This window comes from Candoia aspera, chromosome 3 (assembly GCF_035149785.1).
Source record: "Candoia aspera isolate rCanAsp1 chromosome 3, rCanAsp1.hap2, whole genome shotgun sequence".
NCBI classification, from domain to species: domain Eukaryota; kingdom Metazoa; phylum Chordata; class Lepidosauria; order Squamata; family Boidae; genus Candoia; species Candoia aspera.
The window spans coordinates 13,099,106-13,123,488 of NC_086155.1; the positions used below are offsets into that span (position 1 = coordinate 13,099,106).

A 24,383-nucleotide genomic window follows, 5' to 3' on the forward strand; every position below is an offset into this window, starting at 1 on the left:
GAAAAGCAGTGACCTCTACTTTAGCTGGACGGTTCATTTGCATTCCAATTCAAACTGTAACAATGATCTGGCATTCCCATAAATAGTGAGAAAGGAAGAATGCATTTAAGCCTATGGGATGAAAAGACTTAATGTTACCTTGTTTGGTTTTTTGTTTTAAAATTTAAATGCATTTGTATAAGCAGTCCTAACAACAAAACGTGTGTTTCAAAATTCAAGTGGTGGGTCTTGAGACTGTGGCTAAACTGAACCTGTGAACAGAAGCACTCTTTTGGGAAGAAGACTGAGGGATGAAATCTTACTGTTTTTAATACTTGAAAGGCTGTCACATGAGCAAAGTCTATGACCTAGTCTCTTTGGACGTAGAATAATGGTTTTAAGTTAGAGGAAGCCTTATTCCAGTTGCATGCTAGGAAAAACTTCTGTTCAACAGTGGAACCAGTGATCCAGAGAGGGGGTAGACTCCCTTTCATTGAATGGGTTCAAGTGGAGGCTAGACAAGTATCTGCTGGCAAAGCTTTAATGTGGATTCCTGCACAACCTAAATTGGTGGGTTGGTTCAGTGTAGCGACCCATGTGCTGACTGCCATTTGATAGTGGGAGTGTAATACAGCAGTGCTGGGGGTGCTGCACTGGTTTCCAGTGGCTTCTGAGTGCCATTTAAAGTGTTGGTACTGATCTATAAAGCCCTACCTGGCTTGCCACCTAGTTACCTACAGGACAACTGTCTCCCATTGGAATTGGCCCAGCCAGTTCAATCTACCTGGGAGAAACTATCACTGGTGCCTCACTTTAAGGAAGTGAGGGGCCCAAGGCTCAGTGGCAATGCTTTTCAGCTACACCACTTCTCTGTAACAGCATCTCAATAGACATTTGGTTGGCTCCTGCCCTGACTGCCTTCTGCAACTGCTCAAAACAGCTCTTCCAGAGGGCATTTGGGCCTTGATTTTGTCTTGGTTAGTTATAGTTTGGAGTGATTAATTTAATTTTTTATATATTTTCATTAGTTTGTGGGCCTTTTATTTTGTATACTTTTTTATTGTATATTGTTTCTTATATACAGTATTATCTATACATTGTTGAGAGTCCTTAGGGAATTGGCAGTCTGTATTAACAACAGCAACAACCCCTTTGAATTCTGTGATACTAAGATGTTCCTCAGGTGTTCTATGAATTACTATGAGAAGATTGCATCTTGCATGAATAGCTTTGGCTTTTTGTCCTTGAGAGTTTCCCCAAAGTTGTTCACAATGTGTAATTATATGATGTCTAGAGAGAACATTGCTTATAGCAGTAGTTCTTAATTTGTCTCAAATAATGTTATTACCCGCACAAAAAACCCAGAGTCTTTTGTTTTACACAAGTTTCTCAGCAGCAGCACTCCCAAACTGGATCCAAACTTGACTCACCATCAAGGAGTTACAAATTGACCCAATACCCCCAGGATATGCCTAAATTACCCCCTGTTTAAAAGCACTGGCTTACAAGTTAGCATCTTGCACCATCTTTTGATGTGGAAGAAACCAAGATCAACAGAGCCAGTTTGGTCTAGTGGTTAAGGCCACAGGCTAGAGACCAGGAGATTGTGAGTTCTAGTTCCGCCTTAGGCATGAAAGCCAGCTGGGTGACCTTGGGCCAGTCCTTCTCTCTCAGCCCAACTCACCTCAGGGGGTGGTTGTTGTGGGGAAAATAGGAGGAGGAAGGAGTATTAGGTATGTTTGCCGCCTTGAGTTGTTAATAAAGATAATAAAGGCGGGATAGAAAATCAATCAATCAATCAATCACTTGGTGTGCATGCTAAGATCTCAGTTTCAGTGTTGGGACTTTCTAGGTAGGACTGAGAAAGACTTTTGACTAAATTCCAGAGAACCACCTCCAAATAGTGTGGATAGTTTTAAGCTACCTGGACCAAGGCCTGATGTCAAGATTTAGGACTAAGAACCACGCTGAGATCAGATGCTTAGCTCTAGTGTTTATTGTTCTACCCTATACAGTAGTACAGAATCCTGCTAAACTGAGAAAGTATCAGCGATTCCTACTAGAAAAGCTCAGAAAGTTAAGGCGTTTCTCTTCGGGATTTCATGAAAGGAAGCTGAAGAGAATCAGAACGACGCCTGCGCTTCTCCCCCTGGAGAGGGGCCCCTCCCTCTCCATCAGCAATGTCCGTAACACCTGATTTGTTAAACAGAAGGTATCTGTGTGTTCTACCTGGCCTGGAGTATCAAGTAATAGAAGATGATTCATTCTAAACATTTATAATTTGTATAAGGGCAAGTAAACCAGATTAATCAGGCTGCCTGCAGAAGGACAAACATCCAAATCCCTACACGCCAACAGACTACTATATCTCTAGCAGAAATGGTAGCTCAGTGATTGAATAAGTCATCCTCTTTTTTTAATCAGTAGAAAGTTCCTACTTTTGATGTTAGCATTATCTAGACAATCTCCTGCCTACCTTAGGGGATGAGAAGGATCAGTGTCCTAACAGCATACTAAGCACCTTTCTATGTGTTCATGATATGTTGGTGGGGAACTCTGGTGTGGTTATTTTCACTACCCTTTTCCCTCAATATAGACATATTTTTCAGTTACTGAATGACGTCCCCATTCCATCAAAAATAGACCACCTGGAAAAATCAGTGCAAAATCTAAATGAGGGTCTGCATTTGTGATGAGGAAGTCCTAAGCTTTGGTATAATTTCAGGGAGCACAGCTTCTGTTATTAGATTATGTTCAAGCCAGGTTGAACGTCAACTTGAAGTTTAATTGAAATGTCTGTCGATGACATTCGAGGGAGCTGGAATGCATCAGTAGTGGCCACTGCTGGCAGGCAAAACGGTAGACTGAAATTTCAGACTATCTACAAACCACACCCTAACAAACAGTTCCCCCCAGAACCTGCCTCTTGAAACAACATCAGTTCTGTGCTTCGACTGAATAAGCATTTTTCCTTTTAGCCCGTTGTTAAGTCCAAGTGAAACATGTCCCCTCTCTCATTTATTTTGGTTTATGTCACTGGTGCTGTGGCATGTATCACTTTAATAGCTTTCTAAGCCTAGGTTTTTCCTTGACAACCTCTAATGTGCTTTGTGCATAGTACACATTCTGAACGGAAAAGCTCTCTTTTGTGTTATCAAAATTCATCCCTTGCTGTGTTATCAGTAAGCATGAGAAACTCTTAAAGTACTGTAAATTGCAAACTCTTGAGAGGATACTTTAGATTGTAGCTACTTTACAGGTAGTCCTTGCTTACCAACTGCCTTGTTTAGTGACCGTTCAAAGTTACAATGCTGTAAAAAAAACACTTTGTGACCAATCCTCGCATTTACGGCTGTCGCAGCCTCCTGTGGTCGTGTGATCGCCATTTGTGTGCTTCCCAACAGGCTTGTGACAGGCAGAGTTAATAGAGAACTTGGAAATAAAATTGTAAGTCGCGGTCACGTGATTTTCCGCTTAGTGACTGTGGTGCTTAACAACAGAGTTGCCAGTCCCAATTGTGGTTGCTAAGCGAGGACTACTGTAAAACAAGTGCATGAAAATGTATGGCCAGTTCGATCTACCTGGGAAAAATTATTACTGTTACCCACTTTAGGAAGGTGAAGTGGCCAAGGTAGGAAGTAATTTCACAACCCTTTTAATTTTGTTATCATCTGCTGAATGCCCAATTAGTCCATTTAAATTTAAATGTACTTATTACTCATTTGACCCCTTGTTGCTTTTGAAGGACTGAAGACCTTGGTTAGGTTCACACACACTAAACTGAAACCAAACTAGCCATTTTATGCAATAGCATGTTGTATGGAGTAATCTGCATAAGAATTTCAAATTTAATGAACCAAAGCTTTCATATTTTATTAAATGTGTATGTGTGTAGGGGGGTAATCATTTCCATTCTATTTTAGAACATGAGAACTAAAACTAGTTTAAAAAAAATTAAAGAATACCCTTAAATTTCAATCTTCTTTATTAAAACTTGTGCTCCTCAGTTTCCCCTCGTGATGTAGGGATTAAACAGACCCAAAATGTACCTCACTGAGTGACTTGGAACCAGTCATTGTTTTTCAACCCAACATGCCTCACATGATTGTTACTGCAGGAAGAAGAACTGAAGGAGGGAATGCTAACTACATGGATTTGAGCTCCTGGAAGAAAGGCAGGATAGACAGTAAATCTAACAAACAGATATTGGCCCCTCATCATAAAATCAGCTAAGCTTTAGTTGATTACAATTTGGAATAGTGAAAAACTGATGTGTTCTTCCCCATCATTTTGTTTGTGTGTTTTTCATTTTGAACTTGTTGGGAGCATCGTCTGCAATTTTATTGAGGCTGGCCTTAAAAATGATTAAGGCAACTTTTCAGTTCCACCTAGCATAGTTTGATCTGTTCAAGCATGTCACAGTCACAAAGTTTGGTGGGATTTTTTTTTTTGCAACAAAAGATGGTGAAAAACAGTTCTCTGGGTTTGCCCATAATGTATTGCTGTGATGATCTGTGTTCACACCCCAGAGCCGGCTCAGCTGGCTACTACCGTGGGGGAAGTGCTCCAGCCCCATTGTCCACTCAAATGAGGGTCACCACGTCAAAGGGAGCAGAGCTGCCCTCTCCAATGACTTTCCACTAGCTAAAAGCACTTGAGGGGCTGTGTCTGGTGTCCCTTTCCTCTCAAGCAGTGTTTCTTAAACTTTTTTTGCCCTCAGGACCCCTTCCCACTTTTAAAAATTATGGAAGACCCAAAAAGAACTTTTGTTTGTATGGGTTATATTTATCAATAGTTACTGTATTAAAAATTAAAATTGATGCATTCACTACAGCCACCATTTCTCATGAGTGTTTGATGGGATTTTATATTGTATAATTTTTCAACATAGGCTGGGAATTAATTTCGATTTTATTTATTTTATAAATTAATCATGGCCGCCCATCTCACAAAAAGTGACTCTGGGCAGCATACAACAATTGAATAAAACAACAAATATATAAAAAACAATCATTATAAAAATATAAAAAGTCATTATCGAAAATAAAAATATATCCAAAATTTAAAATATACAAACCACATGGAGAGAGTAAAAAGACCTGAGAAGGTCCTGGGGGACCCCAAGGGGTCCTAGGACCACACTTTAAGAAACACTGCTCTAATATAGCCCAACAAAAATGCTTGCAAATCTTTGGAGGCCCAGTCAGGATCAATGCCACCATCAGCAGAATTGGAGGAGGCTTGCTTGCTCTCACCCTTTTCTAACCTGTTTTGCCTCTCCATAGGACTGTGTTGGGGGTAACAAAAAGCAAAGTGGAAAGAGAGACTGAGTCCTTAGAATGACCTTGTTTTGGTGGGGTTGCTCTAGGGCGGTGTTTCTCAACCTTGACAACTTTAAGATGTGTGGACTTCAACTCCCAGAACCCTCAGCTTCTAAGATAGTTGTTATAGATAGCACACTTTGATTTCATCTATCTGTCAGAGAAGTAGAGCCATCAGTTGCTGGTGAAGCAACAACATGAGCAGGAGAAGATTGTCCTAGATGGTATAGAAGTCCACACATCTTAAAGTTGTCAAGGTTGAGAAACACTACTCTAGGATTTCATCTCTATGCTGACAGTGGGAAGATAAGCTTAACCTTTGTTGCTGGATCACACCATGCGGCTGACCATGGAAGTCAGCTTAATCCAAACAATCCTGGGGCTGTTTTGGGCTAAAATAAACTTCCTCTAACCCCAGCATGAGTGGATTTAGCAGTTTGCATGACAAGCTCCCCTCCTGACCTAGCTACAGATGTCCCATGAACAGAGTCACTGCATTGTTCCTGTTGAACATTTTATGCCATGGTTCATTTTTAAAATCATGCTACCGAATCAGAATTCTCTTGCAATCTTTCTCTGAGGTTTGGCAGGGTGAATAAGTATGATATTCCTTTTCTTATTCAGAGAGGATCTTGCCTTTTGTAATTCCATCCTGCTGAAACATTTCTTTCTGCCATATTAAAAAAAAAATCATTTCATGATTGCAGCCTTTGAATATTTATCAGTTTCCATCCCATGTGCTAGTCAGACAGTTCATCTAAAGTTCTTTCCATTTTAGCTAATATCAAAAACATTCCCCACCATCTAATAAATCCTTTTGCTGCGCCTTAGTTTTGCCATCAGTTTCTGTCAGTCAGACTAAACCTCTTATTTATTTTACTGTTCTGTGGTAGGTGTTCCTTTTACTTTTGCGATCAGGCTTAATTATTTACACACGGGAAACATTTTGGAAATCTGATTAATAGTTGTACTGTTCAAAACGCTCCAGAGAAGGAAGGGAAAAAGCGTGCATCTATGTATATGTCCTTAAAATCAAAGACCACAGCCACCACTAATAAAGAGGTTCCATCCCGGTATATGCCAGGATGACATATTTAACTCCAGAATAAGCAGTCCTGTTTCCTTTTGATGCTGTCTCTTCTGCAAGGGAGTGGAGGTCTGGGAACATCATTTAGTGGAAAGGGACTTAACTACTTTGGTTTCAAAAGCTCCCACATTTGAAATCATGTCCGGTAATTTGGCCTCCCCTCAGTTGGCGACACTGAGGTATGTTGGGATTTGAGCTCCCAATTCTTGCTTCCTATCGGTGATTTCCCTGGTCTGCAGATTCAAAAAGCATCATGGTCTGATTTTGCCTGGGGTTCATGGGGCTGAGGGGCCATGGATGCTGTACTTGTTTTCTGGGAAGATCATCATGGCAAGGGGAGACCAGCTGCATTGGCCCCAATTGCAGCAGCTACTACGAGAAGCTTGCTTTGCCCTCTCTACTAGATGAAACCCTCAGCTTCTAAGATAGTTGTTATGGATAGCATACTTTGATTTCATCTATCTGTCAGAGAAGTAGAGCCATCAGTTGCTGGTGAAGCAACAACATGAGCAGGAGAAGATCATCCTAGACGGTATAGAAATAGTATTTTGCTCCCTAATTTTTTTTTCCTGGCCTTGAAGAACTTCTCCCCCTCCATTTCCCATTCATTGTGAGTTTTGCATTTTTTAAAAGATTGTGAACCTGAGAATCTGGTCTGACTTTAAATTATGTGAGTTGTTTTGGGAAACAGTTATTTGCAAAATGGGATTAAAAGGTAGGAAGTAAAATGGTCTGAATTTCCAGCTGGCCTTTAGTCTGTAGACAGCAGTATCTTTGACTGGGAAGCTGTTTCTACACAATGTGAGGATGTGATGGTATGTGGGAATGACCTTGGGAGATAGGAGGAAGAGCCACAGACCAGATAGCTGTCATGCAAAAGGTGTCTCAGCCCATAGAAACAGGAGCAGCATGGGAAGTGTTTCAGAAGAGACCCTCCCTAGTTTTTTGGAGAGTAAAAGGAAAGGAGGGGAGAAATAGTTTTAGACTTGCAAGATTCTGTTAATGTACCTTACAATAAAGATAGAGCTAGTATTCATTGTTGTGCTTCTTGTCTGGACTACTCAAAGGGCTAGCAGGGTCTTTTCAAGTAGTAAAAAGGGCCTTTGCCCACACTGTGCATACCAAAAGTACACATGTCTTTGCAGCAGGAAGGTGACATTTCAGTTATAGATGTAATATATAGGAAAAAAATTGTGACCACACAAAATATTCATATATATTTATGAGAAGGACATGGGGTTCCACGTACTGATCCTTTCACCATGGTCTACTGCTGTTGAGTGACAACATCACTATTCATGTTTGGTTGAACGCAGGTACAGTCTTCTCTAAACCTCGGAATGGAAGAGGTGCGCTGTAACCACATTCAGACTGGGAGACTGGAATTCGTAGGGATGGCTTATGTTCCCTGCACAAAACATTTTTTTTTAAATACCTAACTATGACTACTTTGTTCTTCAGCTATTTTAAGAGCTGCTGCTGTTATCCAAATTTAACTGCAAGACCAATGCAATTTCCTCATATGATTTGGTTCTCCTTCACTGGGGTTTTTAAATCCATTCTTATGACACCCAGTTAAGGCTTATCTTGATGGTGTGTTCTTACATAGATCCAATACATAAATACTTTTTTAAAAAGTGAGTGTGCTTTCTCTTTTTATCACTCAGAAGTCCAGCTAACTTCACCACGCTTTCCCACTGTGGGACAACCATCCCAGGCATCCTGTAGTGTGTGGGCTGGGAAAAGCACAGAACTTTTAGCTAAATAAATAAGCCTAGTCAGAAGTAAGAATGCTTGTACTTAACTACTTCCCATATATCCTAGTGGTACTCCAGTTGGCGCAGTATATGAATTGAGGATCTAATGCAGTGTTTCTCAAACTTGGCAGCTTGAAGATGTGTAGACTTTAACTCCCAGAATTCCCCAGCTAGCAAGGCTGGCTGGAGAATTCTGGGAGTTGGAGTCCACACATCTTCAAGCTGCCAAGGTTGAGAAACAACTGATCTAATGACTTGTTGCACATAAATGTACACAGAAACCCTGATAGCTGATCGTTGTGTTTCCACTTCTGGAGAAGCAATTTAAGAACAGAGAACTTAGAGTGAAGAGGCTACAGTGCAATCTCTTTGCCTGCCTGAGGCTTCTCCATTTCAAATTCAAGATCTCTCCAAGGATACCGAACTGTTTTTGTGATAAAGAGTATTTCTTAATAGAATCATGTATATAATATCTTCCAGCCCTGCAAAGGCCTTTAAGATGGTTCACAACACTAAAGCCCCATTGTGGTGTAATTAAAAAAAAATTACCCCTTTGCAAACACAAAAAGGGAATTAAAACCCAACAAAGTTCCCACATAGTTGAAACTCATTAAACATCTGGTGAAATATAAATGTCTTAATTATCTGCTTAAAGAAATCAGGGAAGAGGTTACCTAAATCACCATATCACCGTAGGGTGAAAGCTTGATAACTAGGGTGCAGCCACCAAATAGGCCCTGATGTTATAAAATCATATATAATGGCTAGCTAGTGATGAAATACAAGGCTCCCTCAAATTGATGGTAGTAGGCAATTCTTATAGAACACCCTCAAGTTATTTTTAAATAACAACCTGCTGCTTTAATTGGGAACATATATTAAGAGTGAACTCTTGGGGATTGACCAGGATCAGTATAGTAAGATGTAAAAAGCAAGCATCTCAAAGTGTTCTGGTCACCATCTGCGCCAGCTGTTGTTTCCAAATATTATATAAAGGAAGCCTCCCAGAGAAAGCAGTGCATTAAGCCAGTTTAGGCATAAATAATACTTAGTTCTTTTCCAGGATGTTGAGTGTAATGGCCTGATTTGTAGCTTTTAGATATATACTTTTAACAACAATTATAGATGATATTCATGATGTGTATATTCTTTTTCACTATTCCTCATAATACCTTTTTCCATTTTCTTTTTATCTGCCTGTACTCCAGAGTGACATCCGTTTACAATCTCTGCCAAGTCTGACTGTTTTGCAATAGTGTAAGAGCTCAGTGTTTTTAAAGCACTTATTTCTTCATTTAAAATCTCGTTTTGTAAACTTAGGTTTTGCTCCATTGCTTTCCTAAGCAAAGCATTTTATTGAAACCTTATGGACTAGGCTCCTGGTCTCCCCTGCCATGCTGCTTTTGTTTCTGTTCTGCGCGCTTAGGAAGCTACCTAAAATTCTCCGGTTGGAGATAGGAAATGAATACTGTTTCCAACAAGGAGAATAAGTAAGAGTTGAGCTTGAGTTTAGTTTTACCACTTAAAGAGCTAACTTTGGAGGCATTGTTAGGGAGCTGTCTTATTGCAGCTATCTTTATTTTTCATTACTTTCCACTTCAATGTTCAGCTTAATTTTTAAATTACTCTGGTATAAGCTCTGTGTCACTCATTGCCAACAACTGATTTTGGAGGTGCCCTCGTGTGGTGGAAATAGGAAGTCTGTGTGAGTTTCTAGCTATAATTGCAACAGAGCAGTGTTCCTTAAACTTTTTTTCTTAGGACCCCTCCTCACTTTTAAAAATTATGGGAGGCCCCAAAAGAGATTTTGTTTGTATGGGTTATATTTATCGATATTTACCATATTAAAAACTATTTGATGGGATTTTAATATTGTATTATTTTTCAACATAGGCTGGCAAATAATTTTGATTTTGTGGACCCCTGAGAGGGTCTTAGGGGACCACCAGGGGTCCTGGGGCCACACTTGAATAAACACTGCAGTGGAGTATTTTGAAGGGCTTCATATCAAACTACACGATTTTCGCAGTACAGATCTTTGATAAAAGTTTGTGCAGAAGCTTTGACTTTTTCCAAGTATAATAATGATTGTACACTGCCCAGAGTCACTTGTTGAGATGGGAGGCTATAGAAATCAAATAAACAAAATAAAATTCAGTAAAGGAAGCATTTCTTCAACCTGCATTTTCTCAAGACAGGGGCCAGGTGACTGAAGCTCTCAGTAAATGGAAGTGGCCAGGAAGCCTCAGGCCAGGCTCTGTATACACTCAGAAGTCTCCACTACAGAATAAAGGAAAGAGTTGGGAATCAATATAAAAGAGAAATCTTAAAAAATCATGTTGGCAGAGCAGCTGCAGCTTAGAAATGGACCTTGGCTACAGCCTTGGCTGCTGTTACCTTTTTTTTTATTCATTCAATCGTGTCCGATTCTCAGAGACTGCCCAGACAAGTCCCTGCAGTTTTCTTGGCGAGGTTTTTCAGAAGTGGTTTGCCATTGCCTCCTTCCTAGGGCTGAAAGAGAGTGACTGGCCCAAGGTCACCCAGCTGGCTTTGTGCCTAAGGTGGGACTAGAACTCACCGTCTCCCGATTTCTAGTCCAGTGCCTTAACCACTACCCCAAACTGGCTCTCTGCTGTTATATTTACTGTCTATTAAATTTGGGGAAGAAAAGGAGGAGAGAAAGTGATAATGAGAACTCCTGGTATGGTTCTGCACCATTATAAACCAACTTGAGATTCTAAGTTGGTTTGAGCTTGAAGCTTAGCAGCAGAGCAGGTTTTGAATGCAGAGAGATTTGTTCCAACCTTGCCATTTCCAAAATTCTTCTCCAACCCTCTTTCCTATCACTATGTGAAATCTAGGTCACAAAATGAATTTAGAGGGAAAACCATGATAAACAGTCTTCCTCCTTTGGGAAGCTAGGCAGGCAGTCTGCAAGAGTCAGCATTTAATCTAGCTCAGTGACTTTAAACTGATGCCAGAGCACAACGTATTCTAAATCGAAGCCCTCCAGATACACCAGGAGCATGTTTTCCAGAATTCCTAGGCAACAGAGGACTGGCTGGGAATTGCATTAGGAAAGACTGGGCTAGCTTTCCACAGTTTTCTTCTTAGATTACTTCCTTCTGTACTTGTTAATCCCTCTTTTATAAGTTGCAGTCCCTTACACTCTCATCTCTCCCCTGCTTTCTCAAAGCCATACTTGGCTTCCTTTGTGGTGTTACTTTGCCTCTAAACTCTCTGCTTTCTGAATTCCCCAATCTTCTTGGAAGTCCTCAGTCCCACAAAACTATTCCTACCAGTAAGGGTTGTCTAAAATTCCATCTCAGCCAAACTGACTCTCCCTTCTCTCTTTCCTAAAGAAATTGGATTGCATACATTCTCAGAGCTTTGTTTTAGCAGTTGGAATGTTTATGAACGCTCTCTCCTACCTCATCCCATCCGTGCTGCTTACTTCACTCTAATGGCCAATTCCACAGAAAGAAAAGCATCTTAATGGCTGTGCTTTTCTTTTTTCCCCTTATCTCTAATTCAGAAAAAAGAGGCTTTTTAAAAATAATGTGTTAGACTCCATGATCATCTTTTCAAAGTGTCTGAGATATAAAACAATGCTGGCTTGATGCATTTGCCAAGGACACATAATAAGGATTCAATCAAAGTGCAACAGTACACACCCGTTCAACTATGTTAGTGTGCATATAGTTGGGCCATAAGCCATCATCAGTAGACAACCAAAATAATCACATTGATTGAGGCATTTACTGATGTAAACAATGATTCTAGTCCATTAGTACTGCATTTTCAGATGTTGTTACCAGGATGATGTGGCTTTTGTCTACAACTCTTAAGAATTCCCAATCATATCAGTGGCTATTATGGCTGAGATTTTTCTGAGAGTTGTTATCCCAAAACATCTGCAGAGCACCTGGTTGTAGAATCCTGGATTAAATCTGTAGTGTCTTCTGGAACAGATGCTGGACAATATGCCTGTAGAGGGTCCCTGAAGATCTGGGGCCACTCATTAGAAGAGTGGAGGTTGGCCGGCTCTTTTTTCCTATGTAGTGGTGCCTTGGTTTTTTTTTCCTGACATTACCTGATGCCTTGCTCAAGAATGCATGTTGTCCTGGAACAAACAGCCAAGCCAGAGGCTTGAAAAAAGACCAAGATCCCAGAGCCTCTTTGTTGATACATCTCATCTGTTGATCAGTCTCAAAAGAGGCAGGTTTCCTGCACTGATTTGCTCGAAAGGAGTTATTCCTACTAAACTGCTGATACAGGTAAAATCAACTGCCAGTCCACTAATCTGTTGCTTGGTAAGTCAATAGCCTTGAGAAAGAAAATAATACAATGGTGAAGCATGTCCATCTGCAACCTGGAATGGCACTGTTTGGTTGAGACCAATGATATTTGGCAATTGTAGCATGGCTTTTGTGAAGTGGTCAAGAAGCCAAGATTCTGTCTGCAATTTCCTCTCCAGGTGAAATTATTGATTCCATTGTTTCAGCCAATCCTGAGACCAGGTCTAGAAGCATTAGATCTCAGTTGATTCAGTTGCAGCTGAAACTGCTCTAAAGCTAAGGTGGTTTTCCTTGAGATACTGTGGCATCTTTCCCAGCGGAATTCTTGCCTCGCCTCATTCTTTTGACTCCTGAGCTTCAAGTCTTCTAAGGGAAATGCTAACTTGAAGGCTTTGCAGCTCCCCATCAGTAGTCCAGACAAGGGAGTGGGGGAGAAGTCCACAAGAATTTTGTCAATTTCCTTCTTTGCTTCAGCAGCCCATGAGCCCGTATGTAAAGTCCCTACTCACTTTCCTTGTTTTCATTTTGTGTAGAGAGAGGACTTTTGTTGTTCCAGGACGTGGAGGAACCCAGTGCAGGACAGCGATTTCCATTCTTCTTTCTTGCCATTTCATACCAGCAGAAATGAAGATGATCACAGATTGGCTTCCAGCTACTTCTGAAGATTTAGGGACTGAAAATGGTAGCAGGGTAAAGTGCCCATATGCATGTCTTGCCTTGAAATCTAGATTTCTCCTCTAGTTTTGCTACTTTTTTTTTTAATCTGGACATCCTCTTTGCTCTAAGATAAATCAGGGATTAACTTTATCTCCTAGACCATTCTTTGTCATTCTTTCCTAGCACTATCGAGGAAAGAAGGGTTAATCCCCTTTTTCAGTTCCAGAATTCCTTGTTTCTTTCTCTGAACCATTTTGTTACTTGCTGGTGGAAAGTAGTCTGTTTGCCTCAGATGTTCAGAGAGCAGTCTTTACTCTTTAGAAAGGGCCCTGTTGATTCCAAATCTTGGTTCCATATGTGCTGTGGTTTGTGCTGCCAGCATTTTTACAAACTTACTGGTGCCTGGTAGGAGCCATGTATAAATTACCAGTTTTGATGACAACAGTTGCAGATGATCAAACAGGGATTATGGAGTGCTTGGGAGCTATTATATAAAATATTGAGCCGAACACAATAATGTAGCCTCCTTTAAACTTATGTTAGCTTCTTTTACATGTATTTTTATTTGAGATGTGTATTTGTCTTGTTTAAATTTCCAGCTAAAAGCTGGGAGATTTGAGGATAGATTGTACTTAACAGTATTCCCATAATTATCTGTAACTATTCTGGAATTTGAACTACTCTGTGTTTGCCTTATTCTGGAGCTGCTAATTATAATGAGTGATGCTGTTCTCTTTTCATTTCTAACTCTAGTTCATTTTTGGAAAATATGTATCAGGGAGGTTTTATGGACTTCCGCGGGAATCTTTGCAATGCATCTTTTACCAGTAGATGTAAAAGAGACTCTAAATAACAAGATACTTATTTGGGTGAATACAATGAAGCCTTAGTACCAGCTATTGCGGATGTGTTATCTTCCCTGCTGAAAGACCAGCTGTGCAGCCTAGGGGCTGTCTGGTCCAGGAGTGCCTTTATTCAGCTTCACCTGGTGAACTGGTTGCTACTAACATTAGAGAAAAAGAAAACATCTGGCCACATTGATTTGCCCTTAATCATTTTTCATCCTGATTACAGGAACACACTCTATACAGAGTGTTTTTGAAAAATGTACTGAAACTCCAGTTCCAATCAAATGTGGCAGCTGTGTTTTGTCAATTGTCTGCTTGGTAGAGCACCTTATCCTGGTTATTATACTGCTTCCCATTTATTTCTGGGCCTATCTCAAGTTACCGGCTTCAACCAACAAAGCCCTAAATGATATAAGAAATACACAACCCTTTCCTATGAAACTTCCCACAAGTTACCATCCTCATTGGGACCCTTTTTATATTTCTCATTCTCTGGAGAAGCCAAGTTGCTCAATGTTTTAGACAGGGCCTTTTCAGTGGCAGCCCCTCCTTTATGGAAATCCCTCCCAAGGGTAGTGGCCCATTCAGTGGAAGCAGAAACATATATCTCCTAAATTTCCTAAATGGTGAAACCAGTGTTTGAAGTGAAAATGTTGCAATGTGCCTAAGCTGTGCTCATTATCTTTCTAATCCTTACTCTTTTTTTCCCCTTTGAACTGCTGCATGTCTCTGATAATTTATGATGATGGTGATGATGATGATGATGATGATGATGATAGCAGCCAGTTTGGTCTAGTGGTTAAGGTGCTGGACTAGAAACCACAAGACTGTGCGTTCTAGTCCCACCTTAGGCATGAAAACTGGCTGGGTGACCTTGGGCCAGTCACTTTCTCTCAGCCCAACCCACCTCACAGGATTGTTGTTCTGGGGAAAATAGGAGGAGGAAGGAGTACTAGGTATGTTCACCACCTTGAGTTATTTATAAAAATAATAAAGGCAGGATATAAAATTATTAATAATAATAATGATAATAATTTCACTTGCCCCTTCCAACACCTTTTCCTTATTCTGTAACATCCTTGGAGCTTCAGATAAAAAGAGGAAGGTTTTTCTGGGGTGAGTCAAGTTGCATCAGTCCCCCCTGCATTTATTTGGCATTGGGATCAATGTTGCAATCCTCTGGACCAAGTCTCCAGTAGGTAATATATGGCAGAGAGAAATCTAAGTGGGGAGTGATTTCTCTTGCTTTGATAGATGGGAGAACTGAAAGTGGCAGGAATGACTTGCATGTTTTGGGATAGTCCACCTTGTAAGACTTTTTTTTTAATTTGATTAATTGATAAGACTGCCCATCTATACGACAAAACTGCGGGTGGCAAACGTACTGTAACTGTATAAAACTTTCAACAAAATAACAGCAACAAAACCCGGGTCAACTCCCTTCCATTAAAAACACAATACCTACAACATCCATCCATATCGGAACTCCCAGACTAACTGCCTGGCCCCCAATGCCTGGAAGAAGAGCCAGGTCTTCACAACCTTCTGAGAGGCCAGTAAGGTTGGGGTTGTCCGTATCTTATGACCCAACACTGATGACCATTTCAGCCTGTTGTACAGTATCGGTTCTACCATATGGATTTTTTTAAAGGAAGCAAGTTAGCTCCACCAATGAGATATCTCAGCTGGAAGTCTGCAAAATATTAAGGAAGCGAGCCTGATATACAAAGGTGTCGGGAGATGGGGGTTGGATCTTCTGCTAGAGAGAGGTGGGATTATCAGAACTGTCACTTAAAGAATGGTGATAGGACATGAAGGCCCAGTTTAAATTCTGCAGAGATGATGGGCTGAACAGAGAGTGATTTTGGAGGTGTGGGTAGAAGGATGCATCTGAGAGAGGCTCAGAGTCCTAGCCCAAAGAAATCCTCCAACCATCAGAGTAACAGGTTTTGGAATAGGTAATTATGGCCATGGAAAGGAACGATACATACTCTTAGTACGATATGAGTTACTAGGAATCATCTTGCTATGAGAGTTAAGAGAAGACGCTAAAGAAGTTAATCTAAATTGCAATCTTAAAGAGACTTGATTAAAAGTTTAAAATTTTAAATCGTGATCTTAAAGGGACCTGTATAAAAGTTACATAATAGAACTTAATTTGATTCCTTGTTCATATGATATATAAAAAAGTGTGTTATTCCATATTCTCCCCATGTTACAAGTGGTGTTATGTGATGCATGTAAATAAAGGGGGGGAAAAACAAATGAACTTCCAAACCAGAAAAGGAAGTGATGGTGGTGGCAGGAAAACCAATAGATCTCTTAGAAATTTCCCTGAATACTTGGGATTTTACTTTGAAGTTGAAGAACCAAGGAAAGAAGAAAATTTAATAAAGGACAGCCATAACAGTGTGCCGCACCAAGACAACTGTTTAGTGGTATTAAAATTCCACTTAAAGGCTTGATTTAGCTGCAGGACTTGCTCAAGCCAGGAACATCCGCTGCTTTGGGAAATGAGGTAAGTGACAAAATTACAGCACTCTCCTTGTGGAAAGACAACGGGAAAATTTTAATGTTCCTATGTTGCGATTTCTCTACTTCAGCTGTTGTTCCTGAACAGCAAATTGCCAAAGGAAAGACAACAAATAGATCTAAGGGGATATAGAGGTGGGGTATAATTGTCCAAAACCTAATCCATGTTTTCAGTTAGAATTTGCAGAGCTTTTAAGAGCTTATTGTGTTGAATAAAGAACTCTTGTGTAATTCAGAAGCTTTATTTGGCTAATACTTTTTTTAAAAAGTGAAAAGTTTTGCTCCCAAACAAGAACTGAACCTTTTCAGGCACATCTCAGGAACTGTTTTATGGAAAATATGAGGAAAATTGGCCGCCTTCTCTTTTTTAGAGGTTATAGTCATCTTTCCAAGCACGAAGCTTGCTAGATGTTATGGATAGCAGTTCCCATCATACCACTTTGGCTGTAATTAAGGCTGATGTGGGAGTTGTCCAAAATCAGACAGGGAAGGAGCTGGATTTATATTACTCTACAGAAGCAGTCACTATTATTTGGATGAAGATTCATTGCATTTTTTGTTGCAGATCACACACAGATGTAGACAGCTGTCTCCAGTAATAATATGGGTTTGTCTTGTAAACAGTGCAGGATGAGGAACTATGGCCAGCTGAGAATGAAGTGGCCTTGGGGATTGAGGTCTTTTTAGGCACGTGACTCTTGAGCTTCTTCCCTTGTCATCCTTTGGCCTTTTTGAAAAGGACAACCTTTTCTGGACGGGGAGCCGCTACTCAGTCCTCGACTGTCTACCAGGCCATTCAAAAAATGGCAACATCTCAGGGAATTATGGGATACCAATAGAAGAGAATAAGTGTAGCTCAGGGTTGAACTGTGGAGTCCTTGGTGCTCTCTGAGCTTGATTGTTAGCAGATGTTTCATTACCCGATGAGGTAACATGCACTGATAATGTTACCTAGTCTGGTAATGAAACGTCTGCAATTAATCAACCAAGCTCAGAGAGCACCAAGGACTCCACAATTATGGGATAATTTTTCATCCCAGGTTTTTGTTTTGTTTTGTTTTTGTGGAGGGGGTAGATGGTTAAGGATGGAAATGAGAGAGGAAACCTACCCATGGGCATCCTACTCACATTGCTATACTTATTTTTGAGAAAAGTAAAATAGTACCACCCCAAATCGCCATTTTGTCACCAGATATTAACAGCTCAGTCTTGGGGTGCTGGAGATCTACATGTGGGCCACGGGTTGCTCATCCCTACTTTAGGAACAGGCCTTGAGATTTTCCTCTCTCTCCATGGCTCTCTTTGGTTATGCCTGTAATAGTGGTCGGCAATAAATATTTTCAAGAGAGGAGAACAACCTTTCTCAACTGGTGTCATCCAGAAGGTGTTAGGACTGCAGCAGCCAAAGTTTTGGTGGGTGCCAGGTTGGAAAAGGCTGCTTTAAAGCACTGCTCTGGTTTTATCCACAGAGTGGAAGTTGAGGGCCAGACTTGGTCTCTTGCTGCTTTAATTAGAACCAAACTTTTAAAAAGTGTTGCCAGGATGTTCCTTGCTGAACACCAGAAAATTACCTCCTGTAAATAGAACACGGTAGTTGGAAATGGAGGTCAGCATATTTAATTTCGAGCTCTTGGCTCAACCTGCAGAGATAAAATAAAAAATGAGAGATTGATTGCAGCATTGCAGACAGTACTAGGTTTGTTTATGTCTCTCTCCCCCCTACCACTTTCCACTGGACAGTCCTTCAGCAACAGATGGTTTACGTACAGGGAGGCTTACCAAAAATACAAATCAAATATAAAACTCAAAAGCTTGTTATTGATTGATTGACTTCATTTCATCTACCACTTCCATCCATAGTTCACAGACATTAGTATAACAAAACAATGATAATAAATAATACCGTATTGAAGCTGCTAACCAATTAAAGAAATCTTAGTCAAATAATGCAGTTACGTGTTCCTATGAGTAACAGCAGTAGCTCAGAAGCAAAAGTAAAATAAGATGAAAGAAAATAAAAGCTTGTTTTGTTTTCTGATGATGCATGCGAGAAGAGACAATGTTGTTGGTACTCTGGAACTATTATTATTAAAGTATGACATGTTAAAAGTTATTACTGTTGCTATTTCAGTTCTCTTACAAACAAGACCCTGATTTTACCATCCTCTCCATAATAGTAAAATGGACATCACTGTGACCTGCTATATAATTGCAGAGGAAAAGTGACATCTTGGGATCATACTTTGTAGAGCCTGAAAAAAAATGTATAAATGGGTGACAAAAAAGGCAGTATCTATTAGCAAATGCTGTCACTTCTTTTTATGAGCTGAAACACTGTTTCCTGAGAGTTCTCTACATCCGTACCCTAAAACATCTAATTTCTCTCTCAAGCCTTTGCATCTGGAAAGAAACTATGGGATGTCCCCAGATCACATACCAGCCAGCTCAGTCCAGAAAAACTACAGTGGGAGCCTCAGTGCCAGTACCAATTGCGCCACCTTCAGGACGGTGCGAGAATTTCAGCTGTTCTGCCTCCACGGTTAGAAGGTCACTGGATCTCAACAGGGTATGAAGCTTGTATTAAAATGCAGAGGTGCTGAACAGAACAGAGATTATGTCTGTGTAATACATTCAGGGCATTTGAATTCATTCATTGCATTCATTAGAATTGATTTATTAAATGTGGAGAGTATTTATTTCCAGGGAGGTAGACATGTTCCTCTCTTGTAGTAGAACCCCAAGAATCTCATGGCACTTTAAAGACACTGATTACTGTATCTATATATTGGTCTTTAAAGTCCTCTAGATAGGAAGGCAAGAAAAATATATAAATATAAAACTGCAAATTGCTTTTTTGACATTACGCCCGATCCCAGGTTTTAAAAAGTATTAGCCTGTATACATCAGCAGATTTTGAATTTGAAAAAGTTCTAAAGTTCTCTAAAAGTTTCTTGATCACTTATTTGATCCACTTCCAGATAGGTTTGTGTGAACCTTCCCGTCTTGGTGCAGAATCTTTAATACTTCTCATGAAAAAGGACACAGAAGCATTTCCCTAAGTGCCCAGCCTCAGGTTACTGTACTTCAAAGCTATTGATTATGCAGCGTTCTCCAGATTTGAGCCCTCAAAATGCAATGGACTGCAACTCGCAGAATGTCACTCTTGCCTGACAAGATAGTCATGTTTTTAAAGTAGGAATTCAGAGCTCACAGATGCTTCTCTATCACCTCCCTTCCCATTTTTAAACGTCTTTGGTAAAATGGAAAATATTTGTCACATGGCCATCCAGACGGCCACATATATTTTCCTTAAGCCAATCCTGGAGACTTGGCAGACCAGACATTTTGTGAGGAAAAATGGGACAATGCCAGATTTTTGCTGGCTCTGGAATTTCACAAGTGATGAAATTCTTGTTCCAAAATAGTGGATTTCTTTTGCTCCGTAAATTATTCCTTTGTTTCTCTTTCTGTCAGGACAGGAGATTTGGGGAGTGGTTGGTGCATGCACTCGCAAAAGCACCACAGACTTGAATAAGTCACAAGATGGCTGCCTTGGTAACCATGGCCATTCACAAAGCACCCATTTACCAGAAGGCAAATGAGCTATCAAGGATGTTTTCTCCCTTTGCAGTGGACTTTGTGGGATCAAAAAGTATTCTAGTAAATACATATGGTGGTAGCGGCTGACACTTTGCTTTGCAGCATGCCTGTTTTCTATTAATGTTTGAAATTAAAATAACCTTTTTAAAGAAAGAAATCAGATGTGACACTGGGAACCATAGGTACTGGGCTGCTGTTCCTGGAACTCAAGATGTTTTGCTGAGGTCTACTCAACCCTCTAAATTTATCCTCTTAATAATTCTGTTGAATTGTCCAGCAGCTTAACCACTATATCATGCTTGATCTCTAACTGGTTTAATGATATGGTGTTGGCACATACCTACATTTGGTAAGTGTTACACAACAGGAATCTTCTCCCCTTGTCTTCAGGTGTGAGGTGCGGCCCGGACCTGAATTCCTTACTCGGTCATACATGTTCTTCGCCAACCGCCTCTTCAAAGCCTACCAGTTTTACTACCGTGACCCTTCCTGCAGAGAGCCCACCTACTCTCTGGTAATCAAAGGGAAAATCAGGCTTCGGCAAGCGTCCTGGATCACCTTAGGGGCGACAGAAGCAGATTATCACCTTCATAAAGTTGGCATTGTCTTCCACAGCCAGAGAGCCATGCATGAAACGGTTGCCCGCATCAACCAGACTTCTTTGGGGGTGCGCTGCAGTGGGTTTTTGCCAGCTGGACGAACGTGGGTTCCCAGTGCCCTCTATGAGCTTCTGAGCGCTAAAGGGGAAGAGGACTGCACCCCTGGCCTTGGCTTTGCCATGCATGAGCTTAGCCTGGTACGAGTGGAAAAATACCACCAGCCCTTGCTCCTCCAGCACAACCAAGGGAGCAGGCAGGTTGAGGAGCTGTATCTTGGGGACATTCACACCGAATGGTCGGAGAGGCTTCATTATCGGCCTACAGGATATCAGCGCCCTCTGCAGAACGCCATGGTAAGAGCCCTGCTTTTAGGGAATGTCCATTAGTCAACCATGCCCAGAATGGCATGCATGCATGCATGCATGCATGCATTCGTTCGTTCGTTCATTCATTCATTCATTCATTCATTCATTTATTTTCTATCCCGCCTTTATTATTTTTCTAAATAACTCAATAGTCCTTCCTCCTCCTATTTTCCCCACAACAACAACCCTGTGAGGTGAGTTGGGCTGAGAGAGAGGGACTGGCCCAAGGTCACCCAGCCGGCTTTCAGGCCTAAGGCGGGACTAGAACTCCCAGTCTCCTGGTTTCTAGCCTGCTGCCTTAACCACTAACCAAACTGGCTCTGAACAAGCATGTTGTAGAGAGCCATGGAAATGGCCTTGAAGTGAATATTCAGAAGCTGTTAGAGAAACAAGGACAGAAGCATTTCTTAAGCCTGGAAAATGAGGTAGTGTTAAGAAGATACTCAGGCTGGCTCCTCCCAGGCTCACTGGGGTATAAGAGGGAGGGGGGGGGAAAGCACAATCAGACTGTTACTGTGGCCTCTCTCAATAAACTATATTTCTAGTCTTCATGTGGAATCGGTTTCCTGATCTGGTCCACCTTGTAGGGCTGATACATACCTTGCAGCTCTTCACAGTTCATTATTGCATGTAAAAGATTCTATTAAAAAGAAACAACAACAAAAAGCATTGTGAGTGTGCATGTGTGAAACAAAATAAGTGTTAATTTTCTAAATAGAAGGAAGTGAAGCAGACCTTCTTTTCCTTGCAGTCTGGAATGATACAGGTAGTCCTTGCTTAATGACCACAACTGAAGCAGTCATTAAGTGAATCTGACCTGATTTCACAACCTTTCTTGCAGAGGTTGTTAAGTTAATCACAGCGGGGGGTTAAGCGAACCATGTGGTTGTTAAGCGAATCACGCAGCTCCCCATTGATTTTGCTTGCCAGAAGCTAGCCAGGAAGGTCGAAAATGGCGATCATGTGACCATGGGATGCTGCAGTGGTCATAAATTAGAACTGGTTGCCAAGTGCCCAAAATGCATGCCCAAATTGTGATCACATGACTGCAGGGATGCTGCAATGGTTGTAAGTGTGAGAACCGGTTGTAAGTCAGTTTTTTCAGCACCGTAGTAAGTCTGAACCATCACTAAATGAATGGTTGTTAAGTGAGGACTACCTGTACAGTCACAGCAACTCAATATCATGACTATTCTGAATGGGTTTGAAAAGACAAAGGGCAGTAAATTATAATTACGAGAGCATTACATGTGGAAGTCAACTACCTTGGGTTCCACATAGGTAACCCATTCATCTTATGAAAAACCACATTGCAAATGTACACTCAGATAGCTATGCGGCAAAACTCACAAAAGCACCAAAATTTCACAAGAACCCAGGGATGAGATTGTTAAAATCCCTACAGGAATTGACAGTTTCATGACATTTGTGCCATTTTATTTTTTAAATCATTTCTAGTTTTCGGAATGAGCACAGGGACCCTTTAAAAAGTTGCCAATTCCTAATATAAAGGCAAAAATAGAGGGAGAAAACAAGCATATGGCAATGGTGTAGGGGGCCGGAAATACCTTATATAAAAATGTGATGTCTCAAGAGTTCCTGTTTGAAAACATCCAGAATATTTTCAGGATCAGGTAGTTTCCTTAACTGTACCTGTCCTCTTTTGCTTCTAAACCAGTGTTTCTCAACCTTGGCCACTTGAAGGTGTGTAGACTTCAACTCCCAGAATTCCCCAGCTAGTAAGGCTGGCTGGAGAATTTTGGGAGTTGAAGTCCACAGGTCTGAGCCCAAAGTAAAATCCATTAATTATGGATGAAAATACTACTGGGGTACAGTCTAGCCCTCCCAGCACTCCAGTTGTAGGAGTGAGAATTCCTGATGTCCTAGCTCAGCAGGAAACATTGCTTTGATGTTTGAAACATGTTGTCTGTAAGGTACAAACAAAACAAAAAGACAGTGTTTCAAAAGGCAATATGATTGCTTTGGCCTTTTATTGTTGGTTCCCACCAAAAGTCCATAGGAAGGAGGAGGGTTAGGGAAGAAGGGGTAGCAAGGAAAATGCAGTACACCATTATTCCTTAGGAAAATGTCATTAGTAGAGGAAATAGGTCTGAATGTAATTAACAGCAGGCCTGGAAACCCAACTCTCGTGCAGCTGAAATGTGATTACGCAGCCAGCCTTGGTTCCTATTTTGCTTTGTTTTTGCTCAGAAGCTTGGTTTCCTTGCCAGAATGTGTGTGTTTATCAAAATCATAACTAATCAATTCAGAAAGGTGATTGATCTTTAAGATAAGTTCGTCGCACTGCAGCAGAAAAACCCTCATGAGCATTACCAGATGGGAACAGGAAGAAGGAGTAGCGAGAGAAGGAAGAAAAATGGATTTTCCACCTATTTAATGTTGCAACAACTGGGGTTGTAGAATCACACACAAACAAACCACCCCCGAGACACATGTTCAAACTGGCATTAAAGCAGAGTTATCTTGGGCCCAAACCATGGAGGTGTGAGTTAAACCAGATGATAAGCAGGAATGCTTTGTAAAATTAATTTAAAATCAGTCTGAGGTGCGCTGAAATATGGGGACTTCGCTACAGCACTTCAGATAATCAGCTAACAGCTCTACACTGCTTATGTTCCATCGACAATATCACTGCCTGGAGAGAGTTATATGCTGTCCTATTGAGAGAGCTTTGTTTAAGTGAAATTGAGAGATTTTTGGCTGGAAACAAGGCTTTGCAAGTTTCATCTGTTCTGAAGTGATCAGTAGCCCCTAACCTTGGCATAGTAAACCTCCGGCTAGGACTTGGAAGTATGCTGTACTTTTTCATTTTTGGAAGTATGAACCAGTGTTTCTTAAACTCTTTGCTCTCTGAACCCCTCCCCACTTTTAAAAGTTATGGAGGACCCAAAAAGAGCTTTTGTTTGTATGGGTTATACTTATCAATACTTACCATATTAAAGATTGAAATTGACTCATTCATAGCATAATTTATTTTACTGAATCTTGTAAAAATAACAGCTCATTAGATATTAACATAATATATTTTTCATGAAAAAACCGTGTTTTTTTTAACAAATTAAAAAAAATAAGGGTAATATTGTTTTAAATTTTTGAAAATGTCTTCAATATCTGGTAAATAATTTATATTTCGCTGACCCCGAGAGGGTCTTGGGGGACCTCCAGGGGTCCTTGGACCACCCCTTAAGAAACACTGTTCTAGGCTGAAACCCTTCCTTGTGAAGCTGATGTAAAGCGGAGCAGTGTTCTCATTCATTACAACGCTGCATCTGATGTTCCCAACCTCTTCTCTGCCTGTACTATACATACTTGCATGAAG

At 40.7% G+C, this 24,383-nt stretch overlaps 1 protein-coding gene across 1 annotated transcript in view; it reads left to right on the forward strand.

Moving 5' to 3' along the window:
* The window catches only part of APCDD1L (APC down-regulated 1 like), a 44,010-nt gene that overhangs the window by 16,732 nt on the left and 2,895 nt on the right, over positions 1–24,383 (forward strand). Inside the window, exons 2-3 of the mRNA XM_063297004.1 lie at positions 18,871–19,045; positions 20,470–21,031. Of these exons, the coding sequence (XP_063153074.1) occupies positions 18,871–19,045; positions 20,470–21,031 (737 nt within the window). The remainder of the gene's footprint in view (positions 1–18,870; positions 19,046–20,469; positions 21,032–24,383) is intronic.